General features: G+C 37.5%; 2 protein-coding genes across 3 annotated transcripts; both read right to left on the bottom strand.

Moving 5' to 3' along the window:
• Window positions 1-1,304: 1,304 nt before the first annotated feature.
• CETN3 (centrin 3) lies at window positions 1,305-12,120 on the bottom strand. Of its 2 annotated transcripts, XM_036403804.2 has the most exons (5): window positions 11,995-12,120; window positions 9,793-9,928; window positions 7,963-8,077; window positions 5,254-5,445; window positions 1,305-1,750 (listed from the first exon to the last, which is right to left on the bottom strand). In XM_036403804.2, the coding sequence occupies exons 1-5, from the start codon at window positions 12,009-12,011 to the stop codon at window positions 1,707-1,709; spliced, it is 504 nt and encodes a 167-aa protein (XP_036259697.1). In that variant the 5' UTR covers window positions 12,012-12,120; the 3' UTR covers window positions 1,305-1,706. The 2 variants fall into 2 exon arrangements, with proteins under 2 accessions (XP_036259697.1, XP_036259696.1); XM_036403803.2 differs by lacking the exon at window positions 1,305-1,750 and having other exon boundaries at window positions 1,762-5,445.
• Window positions 12,121-15,912: 3,792 nt separating this feature from the next.
• On the bottom strand, window positions 15,913-21,477 carry MBLAC2 (metallo-beta-lactamase domain containing 2). Its single transcript, XM_036403833.1, has 2 exons — window positions 21,000-21,477; window positions 15,913-19,430 (listed from the first exon to the last, which is right to left on the bottom strand). The coding sequence occupies exons 1-2, from the start codon at window positions 21,442-21,444 to the stop codon at window positions 19,042-19,044; spliced, it is 834 nt and encodes a 277-aa protein (XP_036259726.1). The 5' UTR covers window positions 21,445-21,477; the 3' UTR covers window positions 15,913-19,041.
• Between the last annotated feature and the right edge of the window lie 53 nt (window positions 21,478-21,530).

The raw sequence follows: 21,530 nt of genomic DNA on the forward strand, positions 1-21,530 counted from the left end.
GCTGGGGCCAAGCTGACAGTTGCAAATTTAGAGATTGTATCTTACTATGCTCTGGTCTCTGATCTGACACAATTATTGTCTGGTTGGTGAACACCAAGGAAAGTCAACAGGAATTGCAACAATCCCAGTACACAAAACTGTGAGATCAACAGGCAACAGTACAGAACAAGCACTGTTACGAAATGCAAAAATCTCCAGAACAATGAAATGAGGAAAAAAAGTAAAACCAAACATTGAGTACACTAGTACCAGTACTATTGAGAAAATAGTATCACTATTCTGATTGTTTCTTTTTCCCTTCTTCTGTGACACTCCCACACTGTCACTTACAAGACCTCTCTCCAGGTCACTGACCTCTGTTTATGGAGCCTTATACTAGTGTTACCTGGCCCCTAACAAGTGCTGCCATGTCTTGCCATGCAAGAACGAAGTAAGGTTTACCAAGTATATTGCAAAAGCTAGAAATAAGGCCTCAATTCAGAAGACACAAAGTACATCTTACTGGAAGAGTTACACATAGTAAGTGGTCACTTATTAAAAAATAAGGACCAGCTATCTACAGAGATGGTACCATCCCCCTAAAGACCACTGCAGCATGTTAGAACATGTGGCACATTTAAAAGGTAGGGTTTTCAAGGAAAAAGTTTTTTGAAGACTATGAACAGACCTTTCCAGTTCTTTATCACTTTGATTGTCTGTAGAAACTAAAAGTGTCCCTAAAATAGTATGCAAAAAAACAAATTAAAAGCACGGTCAGAAGCTACTGAACTGGACAATTCTCATACTCATCCTAGAAAATACTTGTTAAGAGCCATCCATAGGCTCAGTCCCAAACACTGAATCTTTTCCCCTAAACATTCACCTCCCAAACAAATCTTCTAAGATTGCAAAATACAGGTGAGGAGTCATGGGGGTTTGTTGCAGGTTTTTTAACATACATTTTCTATTTCACGTGGGGTGTTTTTGCTATTAGATTCTAAAGCATACTACTTGGCTTGCAGGAAGTTTGCCACTGTCATTGTCTCCACAACTATCAGAATTGTGGATACTGGAGAGAGAATTGCTGGCTGACATTGGAGTGATTTAAGCATGTTTGAAATCATGCACAGTTGTGTGTCACTTGTTATAGTACAGGGGTACCAGAGTTAATAAATGGCATCTTTGAAGATGCATATGCTTGCCCATTTAATGTTGCACTTCATCTAAAAGAACAGAAAAGCTTATAAATGAAAAAAAACACATTTTCTCTGATTCATTGTCCCTTCTAGTTAAGCTCAGATTACTACAATAATAACACTTTCAAGCAGTAGTAAAGAATGTTTTATTAAAATGGAAGTTTTTCAAACCTTATGTATCAAAACTAAGGCCACAACTAATGCTAACACAAAGTCAAGAACCTCAAAAGGTTCTTATATGATACAATTTAGAAATCTGAGACAAGGCTATTTTACAAAGTTAATCAAACATTCTGAAATGCAGCATTACTTACTTGTTCTAAAATATTACATCAATTATCCTAGTGATAATATTCAATGATACAAAGTACTGAATTATCAGTGCATATAACCCATTTTTATTTTGGTCCTGTGACACCTAACTTTTTGCACCACTCCAGCTACCAAAATAAATGAAAGTACAAAACATTGTAATGGAAGCTGCCAACAACTCCTCCCTTTTGTGGTCAGTTAATTTTTTTTCTTCTAATGCTAAATATCTCCAGTCATAATAGCAATAAATTCTTCTTGATTGACTGCAAAAAAAAAAAAAAAAAGAAAAAAATCATTAGACAAACAGCAATAAACCTTAAAATAAAATATCTGTACTTTAAGTAAAGGCTTTTCTGTTAGTATTTGTTGCATCTGATCCATTACTATAAGTGTTTACAAATTTGCTTCTAGAACAAGGGTTTTGCATGGGTTTTTTCATGAAACATAGAACCAGAATGCAACATTGTGTGGAATACTAAACCCAGAATCTAGCTCACTTATAATCACTTATATTATTTCTAATTATAAAAGTAAAAAATATTCTAAAAGTTAAATATGATAGAAAAAAATCTCTGAGAACCATATGTAAGATGGCTATGGAAAATAGTATTATTTTAAAGGTCTATAAAAATGTTAAGAATGGCACCTAATTTTTATTTAGTAAATATTCTCGAGCAACAATACCTTAGGTTAGTTATGACTGAATTCAGTTCTATTCTTAAAATCATAATTCAAAACATTTACATCCAACTTATCATCACAGATCAAAAAACACTATTCCTGTTTCCCCATTCTATAACACCAAATAGAAAACAAATTTTAAGATTGTTTAGCAATTATTCCATAAATTAGATAGATTTAAAATGGACATTTGATGAGCCTTTCCCATCTGAACTTTCTTCATTCTTCATTTATAATAAACAGAAATTTTACACAAATGCACTTGAAGAAATAAAGTCATAATAACACATTAATTAGTGCTCATTAACTATTTTGCTGCAGTTATACCTGAGGTACTGAGCTTACTCATATGTTAAAACAGTAAAACAGTGAACCAGTGAACATGTTCACTCTGAACTAATTACTGTACTGGGGAATGATTAGAGTAAGATGGTGGTATGGAAAAGACAAGACATATAAAAAGCCCTGACTATTATCCATCCCAAACAACATGCTCAAGCTATTCCTAAACAAAGCACTGCAAAGAAGGAACTACATTCACAGCGAGAAGAATATTAAAGAAATTCAACTATGTTAAAGAATAAAAAAATAAAAAAACCTAAATATGTCCTGCTGTGATGTATGTAAAAAAATAGGAAACAAGTATATTTAGTCTAGCTTAGGGCCCTATGCTCTGAAATACCAGTCCATCACATAGCTACATCTAGTCCTACGACACAAAAATACTGTCACTGTATGACTTTAAAAGCACTTCCACAGCTTTTATCACAGTAACATAGTAACAACACAAATTCAAACATCGTCTCAAAAATATTCTCTGGTTTACAACATCCTTGAAATCACGCTGCAAAGTGGAAATACAAATGACAAATTTTGGAACATTCAAAGAAACTTCAAAAAGCAGTGTAGTTACAATTCCCAGTACCCAAAGTAATCCTAGTTAGTAGTCCCCTTCAGATATAGGATCTGTTCATGAGTTAAGCACCACGAAAGCAGAAGCACTGTTTTTTCATGGCACCAGATTTCCCTCAATTCCATGACGTAAGTAATCATAAAAGAACAAACTAGAATCAGAACTAATAGAAAGAGAAAATTGACTTATAATCTTGAGTGTTAAAGGTACATATTTTTTCAGAGGTGGGTTTGGATACTTGTCTTAATGTTGTGCCAAAAATCTGAGGCACGAGACTGAACAGTGTTTCCATTGCATCCACACAAGATAATCAAAATTGCATGAACTGACACCACAAAGTTTTTCAAGTTAGTTATGCTCAAAACCAGAAGTAATTACTAAACCCAGGAATACCAAAGTTAAGATTATTTACATAATTAGGGGAGACAAAAATACATCAAATATACTTTCTTTTACAGAAATCTGTGTAGTAATGTACTCTACCAGTAGAGCTCAGTGGTTTTACTGTGAACATAAGGGTTCATGTAACCTGAGTACCATACAAGATACCTTAATTCACTGTGAGTAAAACAATCGCTCAAATGTAATACAGGGTTTAAACCAAAAGTAGTACTATTCCTGTATTTGATATATCAATAAAAAATGCTAACAATTAACAGTTTGAATTTTTTTTGGAGAGCAGGAAAAGAAGGAGAATTAGATGACAGCAAGATTTTGCCACATTTGCCAGGTGTTTGAAGACAAATGAAATCGTGATTCACAGAATAATTAACTTTCTCAGAATGAATCTTGAAAAGCTAGGAACAGCCTCAGTTTTCTTTAAAGAAGAAAAAAACACACAGAACTTAAACGGTAACAAAAATTATGAACATTATGCTGTCACTCTTCCATATTCAATCTTCTGCTTGATTGCTCTAACAAAGACAATGAATGGATGATTGAGTAAGAGAAAACTGAGCCACTTAGTCACAGCTGATCAATCTGATTTAAAAAGATGTAGCACTGACACAAAATAATGACTCAGTAACCCTCCTGAAAGGAACTAACAGTATATGTTCCATGTGTAGTACCCAAATAGCAATGTGACGAAAGAACATTGATCCACAATTCTGACATCTCATTTGGCAGCTCCAGGAGATCAACACATGACAAAACATATTTGACAAAGAGTTATAATTTCACTCACCTCTACAGCTATGACTTCCAAAAATAACACCTACATTGAATAGCATAGAAGACTATCTGTCAAAAGGCTTACAACACAATTTTTTCCACTAGTACATGTGCATTTTGAGCCCAACATATGCCCACAAGCATAAATATCATTGTCACAGGAAAAACTGATGACCTGCTAGTGAAATCTAAGATATGAGTCATCACCCTCTAAGAATGGTGCCTGATGGACTGATACAGTCTTTATGTGCAAGATCTCTAAGTGAGTGATCTTCAAAATTCAGGTAATAAGGTTTCTAATGTAAAAATAAGGTTGTTTTGAAGATAATGAAAAATGCTTTAAGTTTCAGTTTTCACAGTGATTTAACACACATAGTATCAAACTCGATTTGCTAATTCATTCTTTATCTACCTAGTAAGTCCCTTCTGCAGCCTACTCTGTATGGACTTTGTCAGTTGCAGAGCCATTTTTCACACTATGCTTTTCAGCACTCCAAGGATCAGAAGTATGTTAAGGAGTCATGCAAGCTGATCCTACATAGACCCAGGCTACTTCCAGCATGATTTATTAGCTTAATGCTCCATAACTAGTGCTGAAAGCACAACAATGACACATTGCCACTTAAAAATATATTAAGTGACCAAAAATCTTTCTCTCAGCACTTTATTGCTTTTACTGATTAATGAGGAAATAAAAATGTAATGTAGGTACACAGAATCTCTCTTCTACCTTCAACTACACTTTTCACCCATCTTTTAAATAGACATTGGGCTGAGTAAGAGTTGGTGGTGAATCAATTCTTAAACTCCAGGATTAGTAGCTGTCAAAAGCAATTGTCTGCATTATTTGTAAACTAAATTATGAGATGATGAAGAAGAAACTAAGATGAAAGTAGTCTAGAAGGAAATGAAAGAGGACATTTTCACAACAAAATAACACCTAAAAAGAGAACAAAATTAAGAACAAGATGATATGGTGTTGTATTTGCCAACACGTACTTTCTCCATCTCCATCCTTATCAAATTCTTCAATCATAGCCCGCAGTTCTTCATCAGACATATTTTCACCCAATTCTCTAGCAACCCGGCGCAGGTTTCTCAGACTTATTTTACCAGAGTCATCATCATCAAACAATTTGAATGCCTTGAGTATTTCTTCTTGAGGGTCTCTGTCCAGTATCCAATCTGTCACTGCAAAAAGGATACTTAAGTTAGACTAAAAAATTCAAAAAGGTAAACTCAGAATGACCTTTGCAAACTAGGACAATATGAAGAACACACTGATTTCACCTGCTCTTACATTTCTATAGAATTCAATATTTGTTTGGCTGTTGCCTGACCTCTCTTTCTCACCTCTGTTTTCCCAAGTTGAGTTGCTCTTGGGGACATAACTGCTGCCGTAGAAAGCTGCATGGCAGTTCAATCACACTTTCCACACATTTTCCAATAGGAATTTAAAGTATACAAAAGATGCCTCTCTTTCAAAATTCCAAATTTTCAGAAAAAACACCATCAACTCTTTTAGATGAAGGTGTGAATTTTTTTTACTTTACATGTTTTCATCGGGAGAGCATTTTGAGCTGGAGAGAACACTGAAACAGTAGGTTCCACACAGAATCTTTCTTTTAAAAATAAAACCACACTAACACAAAAAGCCCCCATAACCAAGCAACTGATCACATCCCAGCACCCCCAAACCTGAAAACAAAAAAAGACTAAGCACAGGGGCTATAAAGAGGATGCTGCTATGAATTACAACATGTTTATTCTGAAAGGATTCTTCAACCTTTATTATTCTTTTCAAGACAACCATTTGTCAGTTTCTGCAACAGAAAATACAAACTTGCCTCATGAAATATGAAGCAATTGCTTCAGAGCAACCAACAACAATGTATCTCCACATCTTTGGACCTACCAGTCTTGTATTGCAGGGCTAGTCTTGTATTATCAAGCCCTTAAAATCACATCAACGCTGCTTGCACAGAAAGAACCACTTACCATCTGCTACTAACTGCAGATGGAATGTCTGCTCTGGCTTAGCTAACTTGAGAGGAAAGAATTTTTCATGCTTATACAAGCCAACTACAGGAATCAAGTTTATTTATCTGCATATTTACCCTAAATTTAAATATTTTTTTTAAAACAACAGTGCTGCATGACAGTATTACACAATTTGAAAAGCGCTACCTTTTGTGGCAAAAAGACAACTGAAAAATAATAAAATGTCTCTAAATACAAAATTATACAAGACAAAATATAATTGCATCTTTATGTATTTCAGTTGAACATTAAATTAAGAGAAATTGATGGCTCAAGAATTGTTTACCTATATTCAGCAGCTCTTCACAGTTAATGTCTCAATAAGCTATTTTATCTTACTCCCCAGTCTTTCTGTTAGAAGTGATATCATATTTAATTCTGTGTCAGTCATATGGCACCACAGCAATACGCTACTTCAACTCAAGTTTTCCAACAGGTTCAATCCCCTTCTAAGTATATACTGTACTTTCTACATGAATTTCCTGGCTTCTTGCACCACTTAATGACACTTGATATTGACAGCCAGGACAGAACAAGAAAACAGTGAACATGACTGGGCATCGGGAATTTTAAAAGTAATTGCATGGTAATTACAGTATATTCATTTTATATAATATTACATAATATAATATGCAATTTTAAGACCAGTGTTGCTATGAAATCAATACACTAATTTTCTTCCTAATACTTCCACACAGACTTTATAAATCAGAAAAGACCCAAAAATAATGTTCTCTAACTTTGAATATAACTATTAAAATATTACCTGTCATTAACAAGATATTTTGTCCAGTACTAACCTGTAAAATAATTAAATGCTGCCACATTTCAATCACTAATTCTTTTGATACATTAAGATGATTGCTATTTGTAGCCAAGAGCAAGTACTGGGGATTTGGGTGTTTTGTTCCATAAAATCTCCAGAAATAATAATACCTTGAAGAAATGGACTATCATGAGCATAATGAACTATAATGGACGTAATAAGCTAGAAATATAAACCCACACAGATTGCTTTTTGGTAAACATAAATTGTATGCAAAAGCATAAATTATGCGTAACAAAAATCCCCAAAAATCTTTAAAGAAACATCAAGTCTTAAAATTCTGCAGATCACCACAAACTCAAAGTACATGAAATTTCACAATATGCAAATTTCAGATGGAAGACACAACTAGTGCTACTGGCTCTATCAGCAGTTGAAAATTCTTGTACAATATTTAAAATCTAATATTTCAATTTCTCTAATCTTCTTTATATATGAAGTCTGTAGTTTGCTTGTCTGTGTATGCATTCCTTCTCATGAAATTCAACGCCAAGTATCTTTTCCACAGCAGGAAGAATTTTACAGAGATCATGAACAGGACAAGAACATCTACACTTTAAACTAGCATTAATTCCTCTGTTTAAGCTTGAAAGAAATTGAAAGAGATTGGTACCCTACTTCCTTTTATACTGTAGCTTTTATCTCTACATATCAAATTAAGAATTCAGCAAACAAATATTTATCTTCCTTTCCTATTGACCTATATTAAACAAAATATTAAATGAAATCTCCCACTTCTATTTCTTAAATAATTGAAAAAGCCCACAAAGTACAGCTTTGAAATTGTACTCACTATTATAGGCTAAATATCTCTATAGGTAGAAACACAATCAAACACATACCAACTTCATTAAAATCTTCGAAAGTGATCTTGCCTGTTGATTCGCGATCATAATCTTTAAGTATTTTCAGGACATCAGCTTTTTTCACATCAAAACCCAAGGCTCTCATTGCCACCTTTTGGAATAAAATGGAAGTGCAATCATAGATAAGGATCAAAATAAACATTTAATAGGTTTTCCTTTTTATTTCATTTATTACCTTCTTTCCAAGAGAGAAAGAGAATATCAATGGTTTAGTAACAATAATAAATAAATAAATAAATAAAAATAAAAGAGGTTGGGATATTAAAACCATTTAGAAATACTATTAAGAAATGGAACATCCAGTTACAGTGAGGAAAAAAAAAAAAAACTTTGCATTTTCAGGGATTTTACAGACTGGACCAAATCCATCTCAGGACAAGTAAATTTATTCCTCATCTCTAAAACCATTTCAAAATCTTATCTTCTTAAGACAAACTAGAACTCATTCTGCAAATTGTATGCAACTGTATGTGCATAGATTTACAGGTCCTACCAGACTTGTAACTGCTTTTCTAGTCAGCCACAGAAGCCAACCTACATTTTACTTTTCCATTAGTGTAGAAGTCCACATTTAGTTTCCTATTTCACTTCAGAAGGCAATTGCTCAGCACACAGCACCCCTAACATCCTCCAAACTGATGAATACAGGCTAACCACATATGGAAAACCACTGAAGTAATTATTCAAAATATGCTGATTTTTTGTACAGGAGACAAGTAATTTTTTTCTTTATGTGTTTCTGCTCTTTCACAGTATAAGCTTCAGGGTGACAATATTTGATTAGACAGCTAAGAAAGAGCTTTTCAAGTAATAATAACTGATGGGAATTCAAAGCATACCATAACCAGAAAAAGCATAACTGTAATCAAGAGAATGCCCAGCACAACCCTAGTCATAGTGACTTCCAGCAAAGATAAAATAAGTGAACTATGAAATAAAGAGAAGGTAATTGTTCTACCTAACACACTCCTGTAGCAGCAAATTAAGTACAAATAAGACTTTTCTCCTTCTTCAAATTACTTGGTAGAGCCACACTATAGAGCCAATACACTGAAGTAGGCATTCTTTAAAAAAAAAAAAAAATCTCACTCTATATGTGACTGAAACACTGGCCTCTCCAAAGCTACTTTTTGTTCTTGATGTCTTAATTAGAATAAAAATGCATAGAAGATTTAAGGTGAATTTAGTGAACCCCAATTACTACTCTGTAGACTTTCTGTGGGAGGCCTTACCTAGAAATACATCCTAAACTCCATCTGCTAATAGCTATTTTAAGGAGCATCCTTCTTTGGGAAGGGCAACTACTGAACCTCCCTCAAAAAGCACACCTTATTCCTACAAATCATAGGCTTTCTTTTGAAAAATACAGGTAAGCTTTGGCTTGTAGTCAACAGTTTTACAAATTTAATTTACATCTTTTACTTACACATCTGAAACCAACACCAAGCTTTAAGTTATACAGTGTCTTTAAAAATAATCAAACAGTTTTTCAAGAGTTTTTCCCTCTGTCCAAGCTTATCCTTGGACAGTTTTTCTATCTGTCCAAGCTTATCCCAGGTCAACAATTATACCAGGTTTATTTAGAATGCTGTAGCAATTCTGTTGCACATGAAGTATATAAAGTGGGAAGAAAAGCTTATTCTTACACCAACAGAATATTTCCCATTTTATTTTTTCCTTTGCTCCTTTAACCCAGCAACACATCTTGAAGGAAGTTTTTAAAGATATAGCCAGGATCTTAAGAAATCACTATGGAACAGATATATTATCTGCTATAAAATTGCTTAAATGAAAAGAAACTTCTACCTTTAATTCATGATAATTTATCGCTCTATCCTTGTCTGTATCAAACAATTCAAAGGCATCTTTAATTTCTTGCTTCTGTTCCTCAGTCAGTTCTCTTCTTTTCTTCTTTTTAGTTTTGTCTACTGAGAGGTCATTCCTATATAAAGAAAAGGAAACGTAGTGTAACAGATTTCTACTGGGAAGATGCCACTGTAGATAACCTTTTCCTCCAATAAGAAACTCACCATAATTTTAGGAATCACTACCTTACCTAGTCAGTATTTTCCCAGCTTGTATTCCCAGTTTAAAATAACATTAGAAATAGACAATTACCTTGTGAAATCTGAATGACACCTCCCGTCTCCCACCCAAAATAAAACCAGCAGAGGCATTTTTGTTAATAAGCAGCAACAATAACAACAACAAAAAAAGAAGGTAGAAAAATTACCAGTGAAAAAGTCTTCTTGAGGTTACAAACTAGATTAGCAATTGAAATTATACAACTCATGAAAACAGTTTGTTTCTACACTGTAGCTTAAAAAAAATAAAATAAATTTGGGCACTGACAGGCCAGTGGAAGCCAAAGTAGGCCAGACAGTCTAGCTACTAAAGCTAGCATTAGGTGCTACAAATCGGTTTTGTTGCCTGTAACGGTTCTTAGATAAATAATACTTGTAGGATTTTTTTTAATCCCTTAGATCCCACACATACATATTGTTTTGAAGATCTTTTGCTCTGTTTTGGTATATACAAAAGAGAAAAACCCTCCAAATCAGCAAATCTTGCTCAAAGACAGCCCCCTTTTCTTTGGCTAGTCTAGGAATAAGCTTATGTTTTTAGAGGAGTATAGTAAAAGGACTAGAGACAATAGCTACAAAATTTAAGGGAAAGAATTGCAGCTGGAGGAGAAACTGTAGCTGGATCTAAGGGAAACCATTTTCCCAGTGCATATGGTGACATGCTAGAACAGTTCCACTGGGAAGGAATCTCCATCATCAGAAATTTTTTGAACCTGACTATAAAAGGTGCTTAGCATCCTCAGCCAGCTTTATGTAGAAGGTGCTGGACTAGATGACTTCCGGAAGTCCCTCCTAACCTAAATTACTGTATAGTTTTTGTTATACTCTCAGGAATATTTTTTTATTCTCATTTGTCCTTTTGCACTAGAAGCAGAATGAGCACTGTATCACCTAGTGTAGAATGCATAAAGATTACTAATCAGAAAACTGCAAGATTAATTTTCTAAATCCCCTCTAATAAGCTACTTTATACCCTTCATTGTTGACAATTTGCTAATTTTAATCAAATCCTAAGCTTAAACACTTATCTAGCTTTTAACAACTACTGAAGCAAAAATCCCAAATACAGACAAGAAAAATGCAAGCTGCAGAAGCTGAACTTGCTTCAAACCACAATACCCTCAAAGAGTAAGATCTCTTTAACAGACCAATTGAGACAGTAAGATTTCACACAGGCTTTGGATTACTACAGCTCTTGAAAGGACTAAAATAACTCTGAGCTAGCTACGTAGTTAGGGTAGTTCAGATCTAGGGAGCCCAGATTTTGTGAGCTACGATGAAGAAATCAATTTATAAATCTGAAAGCAGATTAATACTGAACTCTTCTGAAAGAGCAGTCTGAGTACTTAAGTGTTCATTTAGTGCTTAGCATAAAATAATTTATCAAAAGAAAAAGCAGTACTCAAATATAAGCAGTTCAGTGCCACTTCTGCAACTACTTTAACCATACTAAGCATGAAGTTCTTAGACTTGAAAATTAAGGGTAACAGTTGCCATGAAAGCGTATTAATTACACTTGAAGACAAGTATTTGCCAGGTAGTGGGATTCATAAGCCAGGCTCCTTTATACAATAGCTACTAAATCAGAATTTATAAACAAAACTAAGCCGAGCCATTTAACTTTATGCCTATTCACAGGCCTTCTGAAAGCACATCAGACAACTCAGAAGCGAACCTCTCAAGGCCACACGCGCCGGACCCTTCCCACCCTTCCCTCTTCCGGCAGAGAGACGAGCCTGATCCGCCCCCGGCCGCGCCAAACGGATCAGATGTGACCGGCTGGTGGCCGGGGATGACCCAGGCCCCGCCACGGCCTGACGCGCCCCGCCTTACGCCAACAGCTTCCAAACGGGGGGCGGCCCTGAGGGATCCCCACCCGCGCTCCCGAGCGGGGGAAGCAGGAAAGCGCCGTGCTCGTACCGACCTGAGGGCCAGGCTCATCGTGCCGCTGCCGGGAAGCCGGGTCCGGCAAACGCGCCCCCTCCCCTCCGCACGGCCCGGCCGCGTCCGAACCCCAGCAACGCCGCGCTCCTGCCCTGGACGACGCCGTTCAAGCCGCGCCCCCACCAATTCCCTATGTCTGATTGGCCGAGGGTCGATAAACTCCCGCCTGCGAGTCCTAGGCGCTCTGATATTGGCTGAGATCCTGCCACTCAGCGCGGAAGGGGCTGTCCCTGCTCTGAGCTGGCGATGGCTCGCGGCAGCGCCTTTGGCCGCTGAGCCGTTTCGGCTGCGAAACGGGCAATATGAGAAAGTTTTCCTAAGGAAGGATGTTTCTTGATGTTTGATCTTGATTTTCAAACCTAATCAACAAGAAAGGAGATTTAATTCTTGAAACAGATAGACGCTACAAAGCAAGCTTAAAGTGATGTCCAGGCGTTATAAAGAAAAATCTTTTGTTGGAATTTCCTTGTTAAGGTCTGGCGCACGACGTGTTTCAGTGATGTCAGACAAACAATTCAGAATTTCTTGGCCACAATTTGGCAGAACCCCCAAAGTACGGAAGAAATTATTAAAGGCAACTCAGCAACTGTGCTGAATCAGCTCCAGCAGACCACTTACCAAGCTACCCACCGACTCAAGGACTGGGCATGTGGACTAATTAGCATGGGAAGTAAGAGAATAATTAACACACAGAAGATAGAATAATAATTAATAATAGAGCTATGTAACCTGAAGCCAATGAACATTAATGCATTTGTTAAAAACGCCAATCACTTGTTTTTAAAATTTTTAAAAGTTTAATAGTAATAAATTGGTTATAAAAATAGTAATACAATTAGAGTAATAATAATTTGGACAAACTGAATTAGGACAATATGAGACAATAAAGACAAAGAGTTACAGACGTCCGGGTACCTTTTTCTAGGCATCACCAGCCTGAAAAAGGACACGTGTTAACAAAGGATTAACCCTTAAAAACAATAGCCTGTTGCATATTCATACCCCTCATACATGATGCATAAATTCCATTCAAATACAGGATTCTGTCTGGTAATTGTCAACTTCTTCCTCCAAATCCTAACAGCGCCTTCGAGGCGGGAAGAAGTTCATTTCTTCTGATAAGAGGGCCATAAATTCTTCTTCTCTGAAAGATTTAGGTGTCCTGTGGCTGCTATCTCACTGCGAGTCCTTTCTTTTTTAGAAAAGTATCCTACATATTTCCTACATTTCTATTTTAACAATTTTTATAACCTAAAACTATATTTAACACAGTACTTAAGAAAACTAATACAGCATTACTTTCTAACACAACACATATAATATTCATTTTAATATTTGCAAAAAGCCAATCATAAAATACATGCATTTTTCACAGGAAGCATTAACCAAATGGTGAGTGAAGTGTGGGAAAGTAGCACCAGGAGCCCCCAACTGCACCAAGAGCCCCAAATTGCGCTGATTCATCCCCACTCTCACTTCCTCTGCAAGCTGATCCTGGATCTCAGCATAGGGGCCCTTGGCTCTTGCCTGAGCTGTACTGGGGTTATTCCTGTTCTTGTACTGTGTGCTGCTCTTGCTGACATAGCAGAGTTCGTGGCCTGGCCACGAACTTGAGTCATTACCTTGCCATTGTCTACAGTCACTGAGCTGCTTACAGGTCAAGTTACTCTGCAGGGAGGTCACAATCCCTGCCTGTGTTGTGACTGCGCTTCGCTTCCAAGTTGTCCTCTCTCATGGTGTACCCGTGCCCTGGCTGCTCTGTGTCAAGCAGAGTGAAATACCTGATACTGATAGTCTGTGTGTGCTTCTGGGAACTGGAGATCCACATTCAGGTCCCTACTTCTAAATTTTATAAGCTAAAAAGTTGCTCCAGAAACCAAAGTTCCATTCTTCATACATTGATTTAAGTTAGCAGCAGTGCTCATACTGCATGTGAAATAGAGATGCAAAGAATTCCAAAGAGAAAAGCCAGGCTCAAATAATAATATCTAAAAATATGGTGGTAGTAGCAGTGACTTATAAATCCTTGCATTTTCAAAGTTGGATAAACCCGTCCTAAAATGACCTCTTATGAATAGAGTTGGTAAGTTAGAATAGCACTTGCCTGTTCCTCATGCATACATATTGCCAGCTCAATAAGGAAAATAATTAATAATGAAATATACTTAAAGATGTTACTGGCTTTTACTCATCTTTTTTTTTTTTTTTTTTTTTCAAACTCATCTATTGCTTTTAAAAAGTCATTTGTGGGGCTGTCTGCCAGGTCTGTCTTCCCTTTGAGTGAAAATAAATTCTTCTGTAGTCCTGATTTTATTAGTATTTGAAACTATCCTACCACTCTGTTCTCCTAAACTGAATTTGAGTGCGCAGAAGACTATAAACCTCATCCCAACTGCTCAAAATCAGATCACATATCAGAACTGTAATTAAATTAATCCTGAAATTTTTAAAGGAGAAGTTGGGCAAGATTTCATGCAAGTCAAGAGAGTTCTGTTCATGTCACTCTTAGAACAAATCATATGTAAAAGTACAAAGCCATATTAAAAACATACCAAGTATCATTGCCAGTTTGATGATTGTGAATGCATTTCTTTGTGCATCTGGACGAAACTCCTGGGAAATACCTGGCACAATTGCAGAAGTGTTGCCTAAGTTTCTGAGCCTTTTTCCATGTCAGGTCCTTTTAATTTTTTTGTTTTGGTTTGTTTTTTTTTTTTGGGGGGGGGGGGGGGGTTGGTTGTTGTTCTTGGTTTTTGTTTGTTTGTTTGGGTTTTTGAAGTATTTATTGTTTGGTTTTCCAATTTTAATTTCTGCTGAGTGCCTCATTGCCTCCCCAGGACTCTGTTGGGCATGTGTGGGAATATGCAGTTGGCGCTAAAATAATTTTTTAACCTATAATTTTTAAATTATTGTGAGATTAGTCTGTCCAATAAAATCTGAGTCGTTAGGAGTAACCATGCTGAAGACGGTTTTGGGTAGCACAGTAAAAGCAAGGAGCAGACTTATAACACCGCTGGTTTTTATTTTGATATTCGATTCTGTTATTTTCATGGTAAATGAAGCCCCCGCCCGACTTGTGGCCACCCGGTGGCGTCGCTCCCCGCAGCGCGGCGCTGGCGCGGTCAGCGGGCAGGACAGCGAGGGGACATTGCCACCCTAGGGACACTGCACGGGAAGGGGCATCCCGCCCCTACGGAGCCTGCACGTGCAGTAACAGGCTTTGGGGTAGGATCCCACTACGCCAAGCAAGGCGCGGCTGTGTAAGCTAGTAAAGTGACTTCGCAGCATTCTGGAGTGCCTGGACTACTGATGCACCTCGAACGGCTTTCTGACTGCCCTGAAAACCCAGGGCAATACAGCTAAAATGTTTTGGCTAGCAGCTCCCTCGTGTAATAGTTAAAGTCAAATAAATTTAAAACAGAACATAATGAATGGGTTTTTTTTTTTTCATTACTTCTCGATAATTTCTATACTTCCTAATTCAATTTGAAAGTGAAAGGACTTTAGATGGAGTAGTAGTATTTTGGGTAATACAGGGTTGAATTTTTAGACCCAAGAGGTACTGCTTACTGATTTAAGTTACATGTGCATTAATTATAAATAGGAACTTGGACCAGTGTTGGTTGAATGCTGAGACCTAGATTTTTAACATTAAATAATAATAATAATTCCTCCTCTTCCTCCACCTTTATCTCCCTCAGGCTCTCATTAGCAGATCTGCATTACTTTGTTTTCTTTGGCTACAGATGTCTGCTTTTACAAGGCAAAGTGCATGTACAATGTGTAAACATTTTAAATGCAGTTTCTTTCTCAGAAGCATAATTCTGCTAGGAACTTGTAAATATAGTCCATCTAGAATGAAAAGTGCTTCTGTTGAGAAATACATAGAAATCATTACTTAAGTGCATAGGATTATAATATTTTATTATGATAATACATGAAAAAAAATTATGTGCAAACTGTAGTTTAACATTGTAACAGCCTTGACAGATTACAGAACAAAACTTCCCATCTGATTTTTATATCAACTCCCCAGTCTATTGAAAACTGCATCAACATATATTTAGATGTTACTAAGAAATCAACATAGTTCTAAACGTTCACATGACACAGTATTTAAACTTACAATGCATTTTTCAAATAGTTAATCCAAATAGTGTTAAAGGACCACTGTCAAACTCTTATGATTAAAATTTGTTAAGTCTTAACAAAAATAATCAGAAACCATTCTCTTAAGATAATTTAAATATTATTTATCTAGTAGTGAATTTCTTGTAATACAAAAAATAATTTCATGACTCAAAAAACTACTTTCATTTGGATTAGCAGCAGTTTACTAACAAACTCCACTTTGGGTTACGTGCATGTAAAGTTCATTTCTGAGCTAGGAAATTATCCCCTAGATTTTGGTAAAGTAAAAAAGTCAAAGTTTTGGTTCGTACTTAGTGGACTTAAGCATAGCTTAATAGGGCATTTTGACAGTGATCTGACCATTTAAGGATCTTTGCTGATAGAGGTACTGAGCAGAGATTTAAACACAAATTATGGAGGATGGAGGTTATTCTTTCCTTCTGAACTGATGTTGCCTGTGAGTCTTCTCGTAAAAGCTCAGGCTTTAAAATATAGTAAAATCTGGCTACGGAGATTCTAATATTGGATCAAATAAACAAACTGATAGAAGTATAACACAGAATGCCAATTCAAAGTGATCTTACTTTTCTAGTGATCATCTGCAAAACTTAGCAACTTGACATCCATATTGGCAGGCTTTGGATTTCTTGGTGACTGCTTTAACGCACAGGGTTACCACCAGGGGTCCCAGAGTCTTCACAAAAGCATTGTTTAAAAAGAATGATTATTACTGGTGTTACACCACTGTCAACTAAATTGCAGGAATTCAAATAATGTGAGGTAACCTGTGACACCATGGCATCCTCTGGATAAGAAATATATATACTTCAGCCTGCTTCCCATGCTGTTTTTGTATTTCTTCCTCTGCCACTGAGGCAAAGATAAACACCTCTTGGTTTTATGATATAAGTCTACCCACTGAACACTCCTCATCATACACTGATGTACATGGCTTTCTCAAAAAAAAGAGACTGTGAACTGACGAGTAACAGGTCTTTGAAGTGCTGCATCTCTGCACATGGCCTGCCCACTCACAATTTTGCTTGAGCTTGGAGATAGGCACTTCTAAGAAGAACTAGGCAACAATCAGTACAAATCCTGGTAAAGAATATATTCACAGTAAAGGCAGGGGTGCAGTCATCTATGAAAAGGAAAAAGCCTTACCTAAGATACTCGCTTTTATCATTTTTAGACAGAGTTGCTTTTTAAATTTTGTAATAGGTTAGTCTTTTTTTCCACAAGAATTTGCATCTATTTAGAAGGCTATCAACTTCCTCTCCCTCATGCCTTAAGACAGAGCACAAACCTCTGGCTCCCTTACTATTGACTATGATGGGGGCAAAACCTTCTGCATGAAGTGAAAGCCAAATAAGAAAAGTTAAACTGCACTAAAATTTGAGAGAAACATTTGCAGTCTTTTTTTGAACATATATATGTCTATGTACAAAAATAAATTCTGACAGTGTCCATTTAAAAAAGTTAAATATATACAAACTGTTAAAATAATTACACAAACTAACCATTTCAGCGGCTTTTAAATATCACACATTCAATTTTCATAAGCAAATTGCAATGCTATTTAGCATTTCTCAATATATTCAACATATTTTTTGGAACAAACTCAATGCAACACACTTTACATTTCAGAACAACTACGTGCAGCACATGCTTCAGATGCACACAGTAAACCATTTGAGTTACATTCACTTTGTGATCAAAAGTGTACTGGCTGCTTAATGCAGCACCTTCACTATGGCAAGGTCATGTTAAAGTCTCAATCCCTCCCCTAACACAGATGATTAACAACCAAGCTACAACACTGTCACATAAAAATAACCTTTAGCATAAACAAATGCCTTAAGTTTGTCACAGTTCCCTTCTCTCAGCTTTCCAGAATAACAAACTCTCCAAATATTTTTATAAGCTGATCAGAAAAAAATAAACACATCCAGCAAAATCTCAGTCCACTTTGTAACTACATTACAGGGTAATATAACACCTTAATTCACTAGTTCACAAACTGTCTAATTGCTAACTCACAAGCTTACAAACAAAACAGTTCCCTAGCCAATGGTGAGTGAGAGTGCTCCTGCGTGCTCTCTTTTGCCTGGTGCAGTGGTTCCCTGCACCACACCAGGAAACATGAAAGCCTCAACAGTCTGTCTGCACCAAAAGCTTTTGTGATAAACTGATGTATCTGTGATTTACAGCTTGAAAGTTTGGTCTATAGAATTTCCACGTGTTTATGTATTCTAAAGAAAATGCCAAACGAGTACTTTGCAAAGATAAAGCTTCAAGTGGTGAGAGGTGCAGCAGATAACCAGAGGTGCAGCAGATAACCATGCCCACAGGTGGCAATGGCTACAGAATTATCACTTTCTGCTCACCGACTCCTGCATAGGTGTTGCTCCTGCTCTGACCTAATGGCACTGGTCCTACCACACACTAGATCTTAACAAGAGCTCTCTCAGGTCAAAACCTGAGCAGGAGGTGATGAATAATCACAAGTCTAGTACTATATCAACAAGGTTTCAAGCATGAATGTAAAACCTCTCCTTTTAGTATTTATCCATCTGCCAGAGTTGTAACAAAAATAAAGCAATATATTTCAATTTAAATAAATAAAACAATATATTTCAATAAAACAAGATATTGCAATACATGTAAAAACATGCTCTGAAAAAGTAGAAAGAAAAATTATGGCTTTGGCTAAAGCTACTAGTTCACAGAGTTTTTATAAAAATATGAATAAAGTAGGAAAAAACAGGGAGAATTTTTGAGCTCACCTCTATCAATTGGCCATCTTTTTGCTAACAGATAATGCTTCTGCTTGTTATTGATGCTTTCACAACCCATTTGGTTTTACAGCATGTGACAGATCACACAGAATTGACTGTCACTGAGAAGTGATTCTTGAATTTGCAACATGAAGTGCTATGCTTGCAATGGATCTCATAGCACATGTAGAGATCTTGTGACAGATTCCAGCTTCGGAAATGTAGTTGGAAGCTAAACAATACAGCCTTTCTGCTCCAAATATGTTAAAGTGCCCAGGTAGTACCTTCTCCACAAGACCTCTATCTACTAACTCCATCAGGCGCTGGCAGCTTGCAATGTAGTCACTGATTCTGCTGTAGGGAAGCCAGTCAATCATAGATCCATCATACACCACATCTCCGCTGAACAAAATCTTCCGGTCCTTGTCATGTAAGCAAATACTGCCTCGTGAATGACCAGGCATGTGCATGACAGTGAGCTGTCGATCTCCGAGGTTGATCACGTCCCCTGCAAACAGATTTGTTACAGAAAATTGTATGCATTTGCCATGTTTCTTAAATGACATAAAGAGAACTACCTACTCATTTGCGGAGTTGATACATACTACCTAGTGGGAGTGGGGCATTTATTTTCTTCGTGAGTGCCAAAGAGGTGTCTGAAATACAAGCTTAACAAAAAGGTATTTTCCAATGATACTAATGGTTAACACAGGCTTGGGTTGTATTATGGAATATACTCACATTCTAATAAATTGCACAAGGTGAAAAGCAATGCAGTAGAGAAAATGAAATGGGAACAAATAGAACACAACTAAGCTGGGTCTTCAACAGTTTGCAAAGAACGTATTTCACAATTTATTATAATTTTACCCTTAGAATTCCTTTAGAATTGCACTGCTGTTACTCCTAAAAGGCATAAGGCTAAAACATAAATTGCTGGAGGAGAACCAAGCAAGACAGGTAGGTACACACCTGTCTTGACACACTTTCTCCACTTCATTCATTAAGATATAAAAATAGAACTTTCTTACTATTAGGTCATTTTTTTGACAGCTTAAATGTGAATGCCTTTTAGTTGTACCAGCCACTGAACTGATACTTGTGTCTCATGTCTCAGTTAGCATCTTAGAAATTCTGATGCTACTCTGGCAGCCAGTGTACTTGCTCTTTGAAAAAAGTATTTTTTTTAAATAATTCTCCCTACTTTTTGAGGAAAAAAACAACTCAAACTTCTATTGATTTACTATAGTTAAATGTCACTATAGTTATTTAACTATTATTATAGTTAAATGTCATCCAATCTTTACTGAAGCTTCCAGTAAGTTCAGTTCTGCTTTTCCAGCAACTATGTGGGATGGCCTAATAAAGCCAAGAAAAGAGTAAGCACTGTGCCTAAGGTGTCACCTGTCTGACACCCACTCTTTAACATCTACTGAATAGTATTGCATAGTTTAGGTGTTTTGTTACCAAAAAACCTAGTCACTGTCTCCCATTAGAGACTAAATGATCTTTTTTTTATCTGCAACAAGCCACTTCTGTAAATGCTACATCAGTAACACGTGATTTTTTAAATTTTACATAAGTCAGGTAAGATTAAATAAATGTATTTATGTAAAATTCACATAAATTCTGTAAAATAAAAACTATTCTCAGTAGATATTTCAGGAATCGTTCTTTTAACTGCACTTTCCATGTTTTGACAGCTTATAAACAATAAAGATCACCATATGTCAGAACATGACCTGCTGACATACCATTTGAAACCTAAGGATAAACCTGGGGTACTCAATTAGTCACCTAAAACACTGCTGAGTGATTCTTATTCTATATGGAAAAAAACCCAGCCGCCAAAACCTTCAGAACTGGTAGAAACTATTTAACCCAGTACGAGTCTTTCTGGTCCCATGCTGACTGCGGGTGGCTTTTAGGTCCACAGGAGTGATAAAATTAATCAATTTGATTATTTTATAAGAGGAGCTGGGTAAACCAAGAGGCGCTCAGCGGCAAAGAAGCTGCTCTGTAATACCCAGAGCACTGTGCCCCAGCACCCCTGGGCGCGGCGAGGCCGCCCCCTTACCCTCGTGCAGCAGGCGACTGGGCCGGACGGGCGGGACGCGGAACTGCCGTGCGCTCCAGCCGGGCCGCGGCGGTCGCGCCACCTCCCGGTCTGACAGCCACGTCACGGCCTCGTAATTGTCGCCTTGGAGCAGCGCCGACGCCTCGGCGCTGTGCACCGCCACCTCCTCGAAGTGCTGCAGCCCGCCCGAGTGGTCGAAGTGGACGTGGGTAGCCACGGCCAGCAGCGGCCGCGGCCCGGCGCCCTCGGCCGGCGCCAGCAGCCCGGCGTCACGCAGGTAGTCGGGCAGGCTGCGCAGTCCAAGCCCCGCGTCAATCACCACGTCTCGCTGTGAGCCCCGCACCAGCCAGATATTGGCCCGGTTGCCCGACTCGTAGAAGCGTTCCTGGATCCAAAAGATACCGCCACCCAGGGGCTTGTGCGCGAACCACTCCAGCGCCGACATGGCCCGGCCGGCGCTGTGGGCCCACGACCCGCCCCCCCCGCAGTTCCCCGGCGGCGGCACGGGCGGGGCCGAGCGGGGCGGGCGCG

Source organism: Molothrus ater, chromosome Z, assembly GCF_012460135.2.
Source record: "Molothrus ater isolate BHLD 08-10-18 breed brown headed cowbird chromosome Z, BPBGC_Mater_1.1, whole genome shotgun sequence".
Taxonomy (NCBI): Eukaryota; Metazoa; Chordata; class Aves; order Passeriformes; family Icteridae; genus Molothrus; species Molothrus ater.

Coding starts and splice junctions, on each gene's coding strand:
- CETN3 (XM_036403803.2), bottom strand. Junction 8,078..9,792: donor TAAATTATCATGAATTAAAG/GTAGAAGTTTCT, acceptor TTATTCCAAAAG/GTGGCAATGAGAGCCTTGGG. Junction 5,446..7,962: donor CGAAGATTTTAATGAAGTTG/GTATGTGTTTGA, acceptor TCCTTTTTGCAG/TGACAGATTGGATACTGGAC.
- MBLAC2 (XM_036403833.1), bottom strand. CDS start 21,444: ATGTCGGCGCTGGAGTGGTTCGCGCACAAGCCCCTGGGTGGCGGTATC. Junction 19,431..20,999: donor CAGTCGCCTGCTGCACGAGG/GTAAGGGGGCGG, acceptor ATCTGTTTGCAG/GGGACGTGATCAACCTCGGA.